This window comes from Hippoglossus stenolepis, chromosome 14 (assembly GCF_022539355.2).
Source record: "Hippoglossus stenolepis isolate QCI-W04-F060 chromosome 14, HSTE1.2, whole genome shotgun sequence".
NCBI classification, from domain to species: Eukaryota; Metazoa; Chordata; class Actinopteri; order Pleuronectiformes; family Pleuronectidae; genus Hippoglossus; species Hippoglossus stenolepis.
The window spans coordinates 20,678,055-20,694,344 of NC_061496.1; the positions used below are offsets into that span (position 1 = coordinate 20,678,055).

The 16,290-nt window shown below is 42.0% G+C and overlaps 1 protein-coding gene across 5 annotated transcripts in view; it reads left to right on the top strand.

The window, feature by feature from the left end:
* Positions 1-638: 638 nt before the first annotated feature.
* usp24 (ubiquitin specific peptidase 24) overlaps positions 639-16,290 on the top strand; it is a 32,835-nt gene continuing 17,183 nt past the window's right edge. The window contains exons 1-32 of one of the 5 annotated variants that reach the window (XM_035175810.2): positions 639-1,075; positions 3,819-3,987; positions 4,208-4,275; positions 4,370-4,513; positions 4,941-5,066; positions 5,394-5,429; positions 5,525-5,590; positions 6,706-6,771; positions 6,950-7,024; positions 8,058-8,216; positions 8,335-8,449; positions 8,636-8,739; positions 8,900-9,007; positions 9,132-9,227; positions 9,357-9,518; positions 10,754-10,846; positions 11,771-11,878; positions 11,974-12,123; positions 12,365-12,496; positions 13,054-13,165; positions 13,260-13,336; positions 13,447-13,587; positions 13,718-13,771; positions 13,858-13,991; positions 14,124-14,190; positions 14,433-14,543; positions 14,653-14,760; positions 15,038-15,211; positions 15,297-15,382; positions 15,600-15,708; positions 15,864-16,013; positions 16,125-16,222. In XM_035175810.2, coding sequence (XP_035031701.1) covers positions 797-1,075; positions 3,819-3,987; positions 4,208-4,275; positions 4,370-4,513; positions 4,941-5,066; positions 5,394-5,429; positions 5,525-5,590; positions 6,706-6,771; positions 6,950-7,024; positions 8,058-8,216; positions 8,335-8,449; positions 8,636-8,739; positions 8,900-9,007; positions 9,132-9,227; positions 9,357-9,518; positions 10,754-10,846; positions 11,771-11,878; positions 11,974-12,123; positions 12,365-12,496; positions 13,054-13,165; positions 13,260-13,336; positions 13,447-13,587; positions 13,718-13,771; positions 13,858-13,991; positions 14,124-14,190; positions 14,433-14,543; positions 14,653-14,760; positions 15,038-15,211; positions 15,297-15,382; positions 15,600-15,708; positions 15,864-16,013; positions 16,125-16,222 — 3,677 coding nt within the window. In that variant the 5' untranslated portion in view covers positions 639-796. The remainder of the gene's footprint in view (positions 1,076-3,818; positions 3,988-4,207; positions 4,276-4,369; positions 4,514-4,940; positions 5,067-5,393; positions 5,430-5,524; positions 5,591-6,705; positions 6,772-6,949; positions 7,025-8,057; positions 8,217-8,334; positions 8,450-8,635; positions 8,740-8,899; positions 9,008-9,131; positions 9,228-9,356; positions 9,519-10,753; positions 10,847-11,770; positions 11,879-11,973; positions 12,124-12,364; positions 12,497-13,053; positions 13,166-13,259; positions 13,337-13,446; positions 13,588-13,717; positions 13,772-13,857; positions 13,992-14,123; positions 14,191-14,432; positions 14,544-14,652; positions 14,761-15,037; positions 15,212-15,296; positions 15,383-15,599; positions 15,709-15,863; positions 16,014-16,124; positions 16,223-16,290) is intronic. The other 4 variants (XM_035175811.2, XM_035175812.2, XM_035175813.2 and 1 more) reach the window with 4 other exon arrangements.

Consider the following 16,290-nt stretch of genomic DNA (forward strand, 5'->3'; position numbering starts at 1 on the left):
TCCATACTTGTATTGTTTTGTATTTTTAATTTTTGCAAACATTGTGGCTCAACTCCTGATATTTCAACTGCTGTATGAATAAATCTCATTTGGCTTACGAATTCCTTGCAATGTGATTCAACTATAACTGCATTCGTACGTATTGCAAATTGCGAATGGCATTTCCATTACAAATGTAGGACCAATAACCCCATTCAAATCAGTGTGATGCTCACCTTATCTGCAATAAGTAGCTAAACTGGTGCTCAAATACACAGTAAATATTTTTCTGTTGACACTTTGGACACAGATGGTTTTACCGGTGAATATTTGAAGTAACTTTGGCCTGATTGTGTGAAATGTTAAACATGCAACACTCATCTTAAGTCATGGACGATGAAACTATTAATTTCCAGTATATATATATAATATATTATTATATATTATTATTATTATTATTTGTATATATATATATGTGTATTTTTTTTGTCTGCAAAATTCTTCATTCCATTTTATTTTATTTTTTTACTATTTCAGCTTCCTTGCATTACTGCTGTTTATCAGAAAGTGTAAACGACTCTGATGTTAAACAGTAAATCCCACATCTATAGGAGTTTTCGCAAAGCGCGCTCCCGTACGGAGCATGCGGTTCTTGGCAGGCAAAACTCGGCGCAACACCTGTGTCGGCGCTGTTGTGGGGGAAGTCAGATCGTGACAGGCTAACAGCAGCGGACTGTAAACATGGCGGCGTGCACAGCCACAGGGCTGCGCCGAACACCCAGTTACTATTAGGCCGAGAGACGGAGACACCCCGACAATGGAGACCGAAGAGGAGCAGCACATAACGACGCTCCTCTGCATGGGCTTCCCAGACCCCGACGTGATACGGAAGGCGCTCCGGCTGGCAAAGAATGACATCAACGAGGCTGTGGCGCTCCTGACGAACGAAAGCCCCGGACTCGGGTATGGATACGAGCCGATGGAGAGTGGGCCTGCCCCGGGCTCGGGCTCGAGTGGAGACGGGGAAAACAGCGGGCGGACGGGGACAGGAGGGTTTGACCCGCCGCCTGCGTACCACGATGTGGTGGATAGCGAGGTAAGAGCGAGCATCCAGCGGAGGAGCCAGGGAGGAGAACGGGACTAATTACAACTTAAAGGGAGATGGAGGGCTCGCCCATTTAACTAGCTAGACTTAGCAGCTGCAGGGCTACATGCACCGAGCACAACGCGCTGTCAGAGCAGGAGGTGAATTACTCCACAGTCCGCAGGGACCAGGCATGTCACTGGGTCATAGTAACCGGGTAACTGGACGTTAACATGGAGCTCAGCTACTTCAATCACGAGGCTAAATAGCATTAATAAACTTACAAGCTAACATAGCTAGCTAGCTGCTAGCTTAGCGTCATTTGGGAGTTGAACCCGCCAGTGAGTGGAGCAGGGGGGGACGGCACAGAGGCATCACTCCGGAGGATTTCAATCACACACTTGAACTGGGTGTGATCTGGTGGCGAGGATCCGGTCGGTCTGTTATCCCGCGGTCAGATGTTTGGATGCGTTTCAGTCTGCTTAGCATAGGTTAGCTAACGTTAGCTAGCAGGTTCTCTGACAGCCTCGACCCTGCTCATGTCCTGCACACATTGCGGTCCACTCGAACCGGACTCACAAGCGGTTTCTCAATTTCTTTGTCACACGTGGCCATTTTGATGATTCTCTTGCACACACTGTCAGCTGTCAACATGTGTTTGTGAGTGATAATTCGCGTGTGATCCTTCCAGGCCAGTCACTGGTTCTTTGACAGCTATTTGACAGTTGTCAGTAATCTACCTGCTGGCCCTCTCACTTGGTGTCAGTGTGGTGTTGTAACAGTGATCTCTGCTGCTTATAAATACACAATAATAAATAAAGTAGTACACATGACATGGCAGGATTGATTTGACTGACACCTCGAGGAGCTCGTGGCCCCAAACCTGTTTCTTTCACAGATCTCGTCAAGCTGGAATGTGCAGTCAAAAGATAATAAAGCCTTCTTTGGCAGATCATTCATTCAGATATTCACCCACATGTTGTATCCCTTTGATGGTAAACTGATTGTGCTGCTGAGATCCAACACTGTGTGTGGGGGTCAGTACAACAGGTACGAATGAACAAGATCCTTTCCGTTTTATTTCCTCTCTTCCTCTCTAAAATCAACCAGTCAATAGAGGAATATATGCAAGCTGGAGCCTTAAGTGCCAGAGCTTGTATACATACTTTTGAGACGTCTACAAAAATCACATTTGTGGTGAGACTAAGAAAGTAACAAGTGAAGATAAAAGTGCTGTATTTCCTCCCTTCTCTTCCTCTTCCTGCTGTATTTATGCTTAAGACACATGTCACAGGGCTTTGGCCTCATGTTATGCTCCTAAATATAGCCCCTGTAGACTCCCGGACATACACAAACACATTGCAGCTTTTTGCAGAGGGGGTCCCAGGAGGGTTGCAGGGTGCATAGTAACAGAGAGGCGATGAGCTACCTCATGTACCTTACAACAAAGTGTTGCAACGTATCTGCAGGTTTGATTTCACGTTTAATGGAGACATGTAAGAGGTTCCACTGTTGTAAAAGAGAGAGAGATTTATATTTAAATAAAAGGACTAGATTTTTACACTAAAGTTAAATCAAGAGGGGTTTTCTTTGTGAAACTGTAAGATGGGAAATCTTGCATACATAGATCGTGTTCTATGACTTGTGTTAACATAGTGTCTCTCTCTCTCTGTCCTCTCATCCATCCCGCCTGTCATTTCTAGTTTTCTGAGAAAGGGAAGGAATGAAATATGATGCTTCTCTGTTGCTTCCTCCTCCCATTCCCTCCCCTCCAGTTCGCCTCTACTTAATGTCCCGTCCATCAATTTATATTATCCTGCAAATGTATCAGTATGCAGTGCACTAACGCATGCACTTAATACATTGTCCATTAATTATGCTAATATAACTATAGGTATAACCCTAGGCAGTTCCCCCAGTTACAATAGACAAATTAATTGTAATAGTTTTGGAGAATTAGAATGTAGTGTGAGCTGAATCCCAGGACTCAGTCTTGTTGAAAGATACTTTTTCATGCAAGAAGAAACATAAATTACTTGATTTCAAATAGGACATGCATCAGTGATGCTTTAGTGTGCTGAGCCATTCCACTGGGCAGCACTGTTTCAGAGGAGGGAGTTCTGCAGTTTGATCATGAATATTCAAATGACTTCATGAATGTGTAAGCAACTTAATGATGTAAATAATTCAAAAATCCTTTGTCTGCTGTTGCTTTCACCACACACACTCACAGACTTAGCAAAGCAGCCGCTTGCTGAGATTGAACTTGTTCTGAGCCACAAATGCAGAAGTTGACTTGAGTGGGTTGAATTTTAACTTGCCTTTCATAACCCGTTCAGATGTGACAGGAGAAAGCTGTCACAGTGAATACTATCATATTGCTCTCAAGAGTGTCATGTTATGTGGCAGCTTGCTCATTACCCTTGACTTTGGCTCTCACTCCCTGTCTTGCACATCAGAACCCTTTTCATATAATCGCACAGTGTGTGGATTTGCCTTGAAAGCAGAGGGAAAAATAAAGCAGATATGAAGGTCAGATCATAGAGGAGAGGACACACATTCTTACTGCTCATCTCCCAAAGGGAGGAAATGAATCAAGCATCGTCCTGCTTGACTTTATCTTTGCTGGAGGCCATTTGGATTATCTTAGAAAGGCACAGACGGTTGCTGTCATTGTAAAACAATGAGACCAGCTGTTTGAAATGAAGTCACTCACTGCATTAGATTGTGACTTTGTCATGTGCCTGTATTCTAGAGGAGCAATGATGAGAATGGGAACTGCTCTGGGGGAAGCATGGAGTTCCCCACCACCAACCTGTATGAGCTGGAGAGTCGAGTCTTCACTGATCACTGGTCGATACCTTACAAGAGAGAGGAGTCCCTGGGCAAGTGCCTGATCGCATCCACCTGCCTCGCCAGGCACAGTAAGAATGTTTTTTATGTCTACATGAAACTAAATGCTTTCCATCTTTGTTACTATGTGGGTGGCATGTTTTGTTTGGACCGTCTGGTGTTTTTCACATGTTATTTTAAAACCTCGTGTTAACATGGCTCAATCTGCATCTCTTTTGCCACTGCCATTTTTTTCTTCCCAAGTATAAATGTGGGTAAAATATGTCAATCCATCATCTCCCCATCTGTCAGGTCTCGCTGACGCTGATGAGAACTGCAAGCGGTTTATTGATCGCTGCATGCCGGAGGCCTTTAAAAAGGTGGGCAACAAAGAAACAGAGCAAGTGAGTTGTGTCATTAATCAATATTTTCACTGACTTTAATCTTGTCTGTCTATTTGCTCTCCGTCCTCAGTTGCTGACGAGCAGTGCTGTACACAAATGGGGCACAGAGATTCATGAGGGGATCTACAACATGCTCATGTTGCTGGTGGAGCTGGTGGCAGAGAGGGTCAAGCAAGACCCTGTTCCTGTAAACCTGATGGGAGTCCTGACTATGGTGTGTTCTCTCTTACTGTCTCTCTTGTCTTTTGATACCTCTACGCTGTCTTTTGTTTCTGGAAATATTTTAAATCTTTTAAGAAACTATGTTGCTGGAAAAAAATGAACATCTGGCTCAATATTCGATCATAGTCGGTGGTAGTAAGCTCCTTGATGCTTCTTGAGCACTGAATCAGCCCTTCAGTTAGTTTCTTTCCATTTGCAAGACAATTTTTTAAATACAGCATTTAAAAAGTGATCTGCTGCTATAAACAAAAGCCTTTTGGGGTGAAAATTGAGGTCAATTTATCAATTTGCCAAAGATATTTGTCTAGCTTTAAGAAGAAATTCTTATTTTCTTCCTCTCTCAGTTATACACATGAAATTGCGTGTTTAAAACCTTTCTTCAGCATGTATTTATTTTCTGTATCTTTGTTGTCGTCCAGGCCTTCAACCCCGATAATGAGTACCATTTTAAGAATCGGATGAAGGCCTCTCAAAGGAACTGGGCTGAAGTGTTTGGAGAAGAGGCCAACATGTTTGCTGTCTCTCCTAGCAACACCTATCAGAAAGTAAGGGACTACTCTTTCATCTGGACACATCCTTTACTTTGAGCGTTAGTGCCAATTTTTCTGAATGCACTCACAAGTTTGAAAACATTTGCTATTATTTCTATGCACACTTCATATAACCTTTTGTTCACAGTGTAAAGTCATGTTCACGGGCAGACAGACGAGTTCTTCATCCCCTGTGTTGTATAACAGATCCACAGGGACTCAGCAGCACATGTGTGAATGACACACAACAGCTGTCAGAAAACTTAGCTTGTGTCTGTCAGTAACTTATTGTTCCAATTCCTTGCTGATTAAACCCATTGAAAACATAATGTTTTGTTTCAGGAGCCTCATGGTTGGCTGGTTGATTTGGTGAATCGGGTGAGTAACGAGCAGTCACCCATATATTTTCTCCATATATTTCATATTTCACAGTTTTGCCTCTAATCCACCTTGTTTCATGTTTGTATGTCCAGTTTGGAGAGTTGGGAGGATTCACTGCCATCCAGTCTAAGCTCAACACTGAGGAAATCGAGATTGCCGTAAGACTTTTCTTTAACCTTTGTCTTTTTGCTCTCTTTACAAATGTCCTCGCGTATCTTTGGCTTGATGAAATAGTTCCCACTCTGGTGATGGTTTGAGAGAGGGACTGTAGACAGACTTTAGAGATGGCCTTATACAGGGGAAAGGTCACCATGTTCACCCCCACTGCTCTCAGCTCCAGGGTGCTGAATGTCTCTCTTTCCCCCTCTGGTTAAGACTCACTTACACACAAACACGCTCTCAGCCTCCCGCTGCGTGATGGTTGAAATGCTCTGTTGTGTTATGTGTTCTGAGGCATCTTTGTACTGATGCCTCCTTCTGGGAACCTAGCCGGAACCACAGCAGCACATAGCCATTGATTCAATGTGTGCATGTGTGTCTGTGTGTGTGTGCACCCAGCACACATGCTTCCTCTAACATTAGCATATTAATAAGGCAGTGACTGGTTGCAGACCAATGTAGCTCTCCTCAATGGCGGTGGGAGCTCAGTAGAGTGTGTAAGTTGTCAGATACCTAACGCACTCCGAGCTTTGGAGAGAGAGTGACTGAGAGTGAAAGGAAAAAAAGATAATGGGAGGAGTGTTCCCTCCTCTACTGACTCCCAAGTATAACTCATTCATTTGTCTGCTTTGAGCAGGAAATCAAGTGCAGGGGGAGGGGGTTTGCTGAGTGAATAAAGGAGGAGGATGGTGGAAGAGCTGCTCTCAGGGAAGCCAGAGATAGCAGATAGTCAGGAACATAAGTCAGGAACATGGGAACCACTCAGTAAGCTCCTATGATTTAGCACTAAATGACCAGTGACAGCTGTGCTCGGTTATCACAAACTCACCCGCACATCTGGCTCCCTCTCTGTTACTCACATGCACAGTTTCAGTTTAAATACAGTTTAATCTCTGGCCTGAACATTTAAATCTTGGAGGAGCTTTTCAGTGCTGTTGTTATTTGTGTTTTCTTTGATGAGCCGATAAAAGATGTAAGACATATTATCTTGATTACAAAAACAGAGAGATGGAGTGAATTATTCTTATGATAGTGAGACACACCACAGTTGTTACAGATTTTTGTTTTCTTGTCATGTCTGAGTTATTCTGTCTCTTTCCATCTGCCTACACAGTGTGTATCAGCTCTGGTCCAGCCTCTCGGAGTTTGTGCAGAATACCTGAACTCCAGCCTTGTCCAGGTAACCTTTCTTGTCTGTACACACACACCTATTTAGCCTATTTAATTCTGTGTCCTCCCCTTTGTTCCTGCTGTGTTTATGTGTATGCGGCCTCTTAGTGTGTATTTTGTTCAAAATGATCAGCTTTGTTTGTTTACATGGCTTTTATGCTCCATTTTGATGTATTCTTGTTTTCTAGCCGATGCTTGATCCAGTCATCCACAAGATGATCAAATATGTACAGAACTTGGAGGAAAAGGATCTTAAAGACAAGGTAGGCTTGATTTTCACAATTACCCCCCAGCTATCAGACTTCTTACTTGGACAGTTGGATCAGGAAGGTTATTATAAATCTTCCATTGTGAAATATAACATGGTTTATTTAAGATAGGGATTTAAACAGGTCTTTGTGATTTGATTGCATAGCGCTGCAGTAGTTGTGGTTTAGTGAAAATGGGTCATTACAGAGCTGCAGAGAGCTACAGAGCGATAAAAAGTTACGGCACTGTAGAGAACTGTCGACCTCCACTTACATCTGACTCACCTGAATTGTTAAATTAGAAGCATGAGGACTAGGAAAGCCATCCTGTGGTAATTTTCCCTCCGGGTAATAAACTTGTGACTTGTAACACCGGTGTTAAAAATTACACTGGACGTATAACAAGAAAAGGAGTAGATTGGATCAGTGTCTGTACAGGTGTTGTTAAATTGCACAGACTGTGACCATCCTCTTCTCATAATGATGTAAAAGATCTTTAAGAAGTTTTGCGCTTCATTGTAAAGTGTACAGTGCCCTGCATCTCTCTCTCTGGAACACACTGACCCGTCATCAGTGAGAACAACATTAAAAACTCTTTAAAGTATCTATAACCAAATCCTCCTCATCCTGGTTGGTCAACTCTCCTCATGTCTTGTGATTCTGTCACTCTGTGATGTGACCCTACTGCTGAGCAGAGCTGAGACTACTGAAGTCTTTTTTTATGTCTATAAAAAAAACGAAACACAACATGTGGTTGGTCGTCAGTTTATATATAATCACATTGTGTAACACTGACTACCACCGCAATCCTAATGAGGACTAGAAATGAACAAATAACAGCACCACCATGCTGTTTTGGGAATGTAAACAGAAATGTAAAACTCATTTACCAGCTAATATCGACACAAAGACGATATCACTTGGATTCTGTGAACTACACACTAATGATTTGTGTGTTTTTATAATGATAGGACAATTTATGTGTTTTCTGTAACGTTTTAGTTACTAGTTATCACATAGTCAATCTTTGTGTGTCTTGTAACCCTAGCGCCTGGTGAGCATCCCAGACCTCCTGTCGGCCATCAAGCTGCTGTGTATGAGGTTCCAGAGGGAACTGGTCGCTGTGGTGGATGATCTGCGGCTGGACACGCTGCTGCGTATGCTCAAAACTCCCCACTTCTCCACCAAGATGAACTCCCTCAAAGAGGTCTGCTCTTATATGTTCTATAGTATAAGTATACTGCTCTATCAGGTTATGGATTTTTCTAGGTGCTTCCATTTTGGACCCAATGTCGCACTTTTTTTAATATGTGTTTGTTTCTCAGGTGACAAAGTTAATAGAAGAGAGCACGGTGTCCAAGACGGTGAAAAACGCTATTGACACAGATAAACTGCTGGACTGGCTTGTAGAGAACTCAGTTCTGTCAATAGCACTGGAAGGTAAGAAAATACAAACATGTATGGCCACAACTCAACTTATTTTTACAGTCTTTTAAGGAAGTGCTTAAAAAAACACATGGACAAATAAGAAGTAATTTATATTAATTACGTAAAATAATAGAAAATAATATTTGGTTCAAGGTTGACTTTATTCACTGTGGTGCTTTAATTGTTTCTCTGTACCAGGTAACATCGATCAAGCTCAGTACTGTGAGAGGATTAAGGGAATCATTGAGCTGCTGGGCAGTAAACTTTCTCTGGATGAACTCTCTAAGATCTGGAGAATCCAGGTCAGCACCAGTGGGCACATCACAGTAGATCTATATCTGTGGTATTATTATGTTTTCATGAAGCACACTCAACAGGTTTATCTTCTTTAATGTAAAAAGTAAAACCCTGTAAACTGACGTATCCATGATGGATGTATTGATTCTTGTGTGGGCGTTTCAGGCGGGCCAGTCATCAACTGTGATAGAAAACATTCACACAATCATCGCTGCTGCTGCTGTGAAGTTCAGCTTTGATCAACTCACTCACCTCTTTGTGCTCATACAGAAGGTCAGTGCAACAAAGACTCTGTAACAGGACTCCTGAGAAATAAATCAATATCAAGTGGCTTGTAAGACAGAGCTATCAGGTCATATTTATGATATTATTTATGATGTGTTTTCATGTGATTTAGAGCTGGGAGGTTGAGAGCGACCGTGTGAGACAGAAGCTGCTCAGTCTGATAGGGAGGATCGGCAGAGAAGCTCGCTCTGAAACCACAACTGGAAAGGTATGTTGATATATATCTGTCCTTCTGGTGAAGACATTGAGAAGTGTTAGAAAATAGTTATGGAAATCTACAGTACATTAGGTTTCCTTATTAAAGTGTATGAAAACGTGTGTGTGTGTGTCCGTTCAGGTGCTGGAGGTGCTGTGGGAGTTGGCTCATCTTCCCTCCCTGCCTACCAGTCTAGTTCAGCAGGCGTTGGAGGAGCACCTGGGGATTCTGAGTGATGCTTATGCTGTCAAAGAGGCGGTGAAACGCAGTTACATCATTAAATGTATTGAGGACATTAAGAAGGTGAGACAGATGCTCCAGTTGTTCAGTTTTATCTATGTAGTTATGGGGCAAGGGTATTGATTAGTGTAGCTTGGTCGTTGAGTATGTGTATATATTTATTTTCTGATTCCATATCTGAAGCCAGTGACTGTTTATCGTGCAGCTCAGCTTTAAAGCGAACGTTACATTGGGCCCCTACATTTTTGCTCCTGTTGTGGCAGTTGGTCTAAAGTTAACAAGTCCCTGTTAGTTCTAGATATTAAGCTTCAACTTCTGTTTGTGTACCTTCGCATCCTTAGAGCAGCAGTGACATTAGGGATTTGAGGCAGTTTTTTTTCTATTAAGGTGAAAATATTTTTTAGTCCTTCAGGTCATGACAGAAAAGAGGCCAATGCCACATCACCCCTTCCTTTTTAATCTTTCTTCTCCATTTCTCTCATCCACAGTTGTTGTTTGAGTCGGCTGCGATTATTTATTATGATGATTTCAGACTAACTTTTCCATAATCCCTTCGTATTCATATTTGCAGAAAGAATGATTTAAATAGGTAATAAAATGTACATGAAAACGCTCACATATATTGATAACAATGATTTCTTTAATGGACAACCTTTTTACTTTCATTGATTATTTTTGTTACACAACCCATTAATCCCTCTTATTGTAGTATTAAGGCAGTAATGTATTAACAGACTACAGTGTAATTATTAATTCATATTATTAATGCATTTGTTGACTATAACTTGTTCTCTGGGTACCCATAAGTAAAAGCTGATGTATAAACACAACATAATTGTAAAGAAAATATTCTCTCATAGGAGAAGTTAGAACTCTAAATTAATGAATGCTTTAATATGCATTTATATTTGCTCATACCTACATAATATATTTTCATAGTCTTGATTTATTCATAGATACTTAAGAAGGACTTATTTCGTTTTGCAGATGCAGCCTGCTGTTAAACAATTATAAATTAAACTCTGTTTTGGGCCTCTGAATCTAAAATATCCATAAAATGTAACAGGTTTTCATCACACACCTCTGAATATGTCTGTTGTCAATTTGCCAGTAGAGCTATATCTCCAATATGGTCGACTAGTAAACCTAAATACCACAAAGCTATCTTTGATATTTTTAGTTGCACTGTGCTTCTTTTGCTGTGACATGATGTCTAAATATATGCTGTGAAAAAATGACTGTTTGTGAAGCCATACACTTCTCATTCTTCCTATCAACCTCCAATAAAATGTCTCTAGACTCACACTCAGGAGGACAGTAAAGGCAGCGACACTCAAAGCTCTTTTCTTTCTGGCTCTTGGAGCAAGAAGAAAGCTAACGCTTTGGCCAAAGTAAGAAAAGGAACCCGTATAATTTCTAATTCCACTGACCAATCTGTATCCAATCTCACTGCTTCACGCCTGCAAACCAATCGCGGATGAGGGCTAAACTACAAAGGGTTTTCTTTTGTCACAGGTTGATAATTTCACACTTTGATTGTAACATCAGGTTGTTTAACAAGGTGTGTGTTAATTTTCTGCTTTGGCACTGACTAATGATTTACACAGTGGTGTTGATCTTGGGTGAGAGTAGAATCAAATGAGTGATTTAGCTGCTGGATGAGTGGACAGCTTTGGTGGAAGTGCTAGCACGGTTACTTAAAGGTCCAGTGTGTCGGATTTAGAGGGATCTATCTGCAGAAGTCCTAATTTAACATTCATAATGATGTTTTCATTAGGGTTCAATCTGCCATGTTGCACCGCCATGTTTCTACAGTAGCAGTAGAACAGACAAACCAAACAGTGGCTTTAGAGAGGGCCCTGCACGTTTTTGTCTTACCTGAAGACTAACGTTGTTTCTCCTACAGGCTTGGACAGGCAGGGGTGAGGGGAGGGGGATTCAGTTGGTAACAGTCTACAACTTCAGTGCTAGATAATAGAAAATCCCACACACTGAACCTTTAAGCTAAAAGGAATCTAATCAGTCATGAATCAGAGTTTTACATAGGAAGTACCTGTTTGATATTTGATTTTAACAGTTGGACAAATACAGATATATTTTGCCAAATTCTTTACGTCCCTGGCTCTGGTTTCATTTTCATGACGTCTCGACAAAGTCTTAACTACAAAATGGTGCGTCTGTGATGACAAAGCAGTGACATACAATAATGAAATTTGATGAGTAGCGAACGTCACAGACCTCTGTTTATGTAGCATATCAATTTGTGTTTGCTGTACTTAGGCGAATATCATTATCGTGTGTGTGTGTCACAACAGGCCTCTCAGCAGAGCAGTCCTCAGGCAGTCTGGGTTGTTCCTGCTCTCCGTCAGCTGCACGAGATCACCCGTTCTTTCATCAAGCAGACCTATCAAAAACAGGACAAGGTACACACACAGTAACAAACGCACACATCATCAACATGATCTGTTGCACATTCATGCGGGTGTTGCCATGGTAACCTTTCCTTGCCACCCCACAGAGCATCATCCAGGACCTGAAGAAGAACTTTGAGATCGTCAAACTGATCACAGGATCCCTCGTGTGCTGCCATCGACTGGCCGCGACTGCTGCGGGAAATAATGGACTTTCAGGCTCGACCCTGGTGGATGGGCGATACACCTACCAGGAGGTCCTTTTTTTCATTTCTTTAATGATTATCTTTACTGCTCTGAAGCAGAGCTGAAGCGCTGCTCGTACAAATGATTGATGATACAATTTATTATTTGACATTAATATGAGTCTCTATCCGAGCTGGACTGGGTTTTACACAGTGCACAGGCATTAATCAAACTCAAACAGCACAGTGTTATATGTTGACAGTGTGTGATCAGGGGTCGAGCTTACACATGGCTCTCTGACTCTATGTTTAGTATCTGGACAGCCACCTGCGCTTCCTGGCCTTCTTCCTCCAGGAGGCCAGCCTCTACCTTGTCTGGAATAGGGCCAAAGAGCTCTGGGAGTGCCTGGTGTCGGGGCCGGACGTCTGTGAACTTGACCGTGAGGTATGGAAACAGTTATGCAAATGAAACTCTTGTCCTTGGCCATTTGTTTGTCATTGCTAGCACCTTTCTTCTCAATTACTGCTTCGGAGAAAACAAATGCGGAAAATCAGGAAACATAAGACCTGTGCTACATTGTTGTCAGTTAAACTTTTACCAAATTATTGAGCATTTTAGAGAAGTAGATGAAAGTTTTTCGATCCTGGTGTTTGATGTAGTCTAAGAAATAATTATTAATTTGATGAGATAAGAGAGAGAGTGGTCATAGGAGGCACCTTTTACAGATCTGTTGTCTAAGACTGATTCAATCTGTGGCTCTTATCATTAGCATCCTTCCTCTGTCCCAATGTGGGGTCGTGTTTGTCGACAGTTCAGTGCACATGTTTACAGAGGAACTAACTAATTAAAATTACAGCAGCGTCTGCAACAGCTGCTCTCTGTGAACCAAAGTAAAATGGGCAGTTGACCATCTGGACGACCCACAATACAGTGCACCCCAAATCCTGTATCCACAAATGAAGTTAATGAACCTTCAACATAGCTCGTTTCGATGTGTGCAGATGTGTTTCGAGTGGTTCACCAAAGGACAGCATGACCTTGAGAGTGATGTTCAGCAGCAGCTCTTCAAAGAGAAGATCTTAAAACTTGAGCCTTATGAGATCACCATGAACGGTGAGAAACTCTGCTCAGAGATACACTATTGACCAACTATCTTAATTTTGTTTATTAACAAGTGTGTGATGTTTACATTTAATGCCCCTCACAGGTTTTAATCTGTTTAAGACCTTCTTTGAGAATGTTAATCTATGTGATCATCGCCTGAAACGTCAAGGAACTCAGCTGGTCAGTCCTCACAAACATGCTAACAGCTAACTTATTTCTACAGCTAAAATTCATTAAAAATACGTGTACAGTAAAAGACGCCTTCATGATGTCATGTCATCTGATTACAGTGTGTTGAGCGCCTTGACCTGGCAGGGATGGATTTTATCTGGCGCATCGCCATGGAAACCCCTGATGAAGAAATAGCTAATGAAGCAATCCAGCTCATAATCACATACAGCTACACCAACCTCAATCCCAAGATGAAGAAGGTCAGTGTATATGTGTACACAACAAATACAAATGGAAGATATAACTGAACCATTCCAGTGTTGATATTTGCCAGTGAATTCCTGTGACCAACCTGATTCACATATAATGTTAACACTTCATCCATTGCAGGATTCTGTAACTTTGCATAAGAAGTTCATTGCTGATTGTTACAAGAGACTAGAGGTAAGTAGATGAATATGTTCATGTTTCTGTGTCGTTTTGCAGAAATCAAAACCTGATAAGACATTTCTCTTCCTTTTTCTGTTCAGGCAGCGAGTTCGGCTCTGGGTGGTCCAACTTTGACACATGCTGTGACTAGGGCAACCAAGATGCTGACAGCCACCGCCATGCCGACTGTGGCCACATCTGTACAATCACCATCCAGGTACAGAGGGGGGTTTGGGTAAGAACATAGTTACTAACCCTAATACAACATGTTTGTGTTTAGTCATTTATTTAACATCTCTTCTTTAGAATACAGTTGTTCCCTGTTATTCAGTCTTATTGATGCTCTTCTTTGTGTGTTCTTCTCTAGATCCACTAAGCTGGTAATAATCGAAAGACTGCTGCTATTGGCTGAGCGCTACGTCCTCACTATAGAGGTAGGCCATGCAGTCTTCCCACTAAGGGTCTCATTGTTAATTTGACAATAAATGTGTGTGTTAAACCAGGGCATAAACAAGTAGCACATGTTCTTGTGTCTTACACAAAAACACTTGCTACTTAATTTTAACAATGTTTTTTCTTGTCAACATCTATGTAGCACATCAGCTAAAAACTTCATGATTTTCACATATTTAAATCTTTTTTATGTTGCTGAGTATTTTTATGGGTTTCTCTGTAGGACATGTACTCAGTTCCTCGCACTATTCTACCTCATGGGGCCTCGTACAATGGACACCCTGTCACTCTTCACATCACCTATGAGTCAACCAAAGACACGTTCACCTTAGAGGTATTGTAAGACTTTTCCCTCAAGTTCTGTCTTACACATTAATTATGTAGCATAAAATCAACAGAGGAAGAACCTCCGCTCACTGCTTGTGCGTGTGTGTGTCCTGCAGACCCACAGTAATGAGACAATAGGAAGTATCCGGTGGAAGATATCTGAGCACTTGAGCTGTCCGGTGGATAATGTCCAGATCTTTGCCAATGATAGTGTGGTAAGTCTTGTAAGTCTCCATTATTTTTTTTTATTCTATTTAAGCTCTCTCCCTCATCAAATTATTTTTCTCCTCTCCCAATCATGTGTTTCCCCTGAAGCCAGTACAAACTATAAATCGCTGCACAGTTAATTCCTCTAAGCAGGGTCCTATATCCTCTTGTTTTTGCTGGGTTGCCCCTCTGCATCTTTTGTGTCACAGGGGAAACACACCCTTCAACTACCTTCCTTACTGTTTGTTTTTTTCTTTCACTCCATCCCGTCACTGCCCCTGCACCGTCTTTTAGCTGACCATGAATCGGGACCAGAAGCTGCTGTCACAGCTTGGTTTTAACGATGAACAGAGCCTGACTGTGAAGAGCTCCGGCACTGGCACCCCATCTGGCAGCTCCGAGTCCTCGGCCTCAGCCTCTAGCAGTTCCAGCTCCGCGGTCTTCAACTCTGCCTACGCCTTGGAGCAGGTACCATGTCAGACATGACTTTAGAATGTGGACACACTCAAGTGTTTGCATTGGTTCTAATGTGTCTATGTTCTTCTATCTCCAGGAGAAGTCCCTGCCTGGTGTTGTGATGGCTTTGGTGTGTAATGTGTTTGAAATGCTTTACCAGCTGGCTAACCTTGATGAATCCAGGTGAGATTTTCCCAAGGAAGTACTTCAACCATCTTAAATGCTATAAGTGTCTTAATTAAGATTCATATTCTAGCTACCAAACTGTCATTGAAATCAAATACTTTGAAAGAAATGTTCTTGCATTGATTAGCTGATTTTATTAACCTAGTGTGACACAGTGGCTAGAGCAGGACTTCAGACAGCTTTTTCATACTGCATGTATTTATGTTATCCCCAGAATCACCCTTCGTGTGAGGAAGCTGCTGCTGTTGATCCCAACAGACCCAGAGGTGCAGGATGCTCTGGACAACTTTGTTCCCAAAGAATCCAGTGTCTGGAGCCACCAGGTACATCAAACTGTCTGTTAAGATGCTGTAACCTCCTCAGGTCAAGCAATTTCCACCATGGTCTATTTTCTACCTAATTTGTTCTTTCCCAATGCCTGTATTCTCCTTCATCTGTCTCAATTATTTTCTAATATTCCTGGATGTCTTTATTGTAGAAGACACTGTTCAGCCAGGGTACAGGCTCTCGATCTCCATCCATGGCCTCCAAGCAGCAGCACCAGCCCAGCGCTGCATCTATATTGGAGACACTGTTCAGATCCTCGGCACCTGGCATGTCCACCTTCAGAGTGCTGTACAACCTGGAGGTAGGCACACGTGAACATGCAAAGCACTTAATTCATAACACATATTTTTTAATTTTAATGGTAGATGAGTGAGTATGACATCTGTTTTCCCTCTCCTTATCTGTGTGTTAGGTGTTGAGTTCAAAGCTCATGCCCACATCTGATGATGAGATGGCCAAAACCAGCAGCAAGTCCTTCTGTGAGAACTTCCTGAAAGCAGGAGGTCTCAGGTAATAGCACAAAGTATAGAACTGTTAAAAAAAAGTACCATCACTCTAATGTTTTTACTGTTCCACTG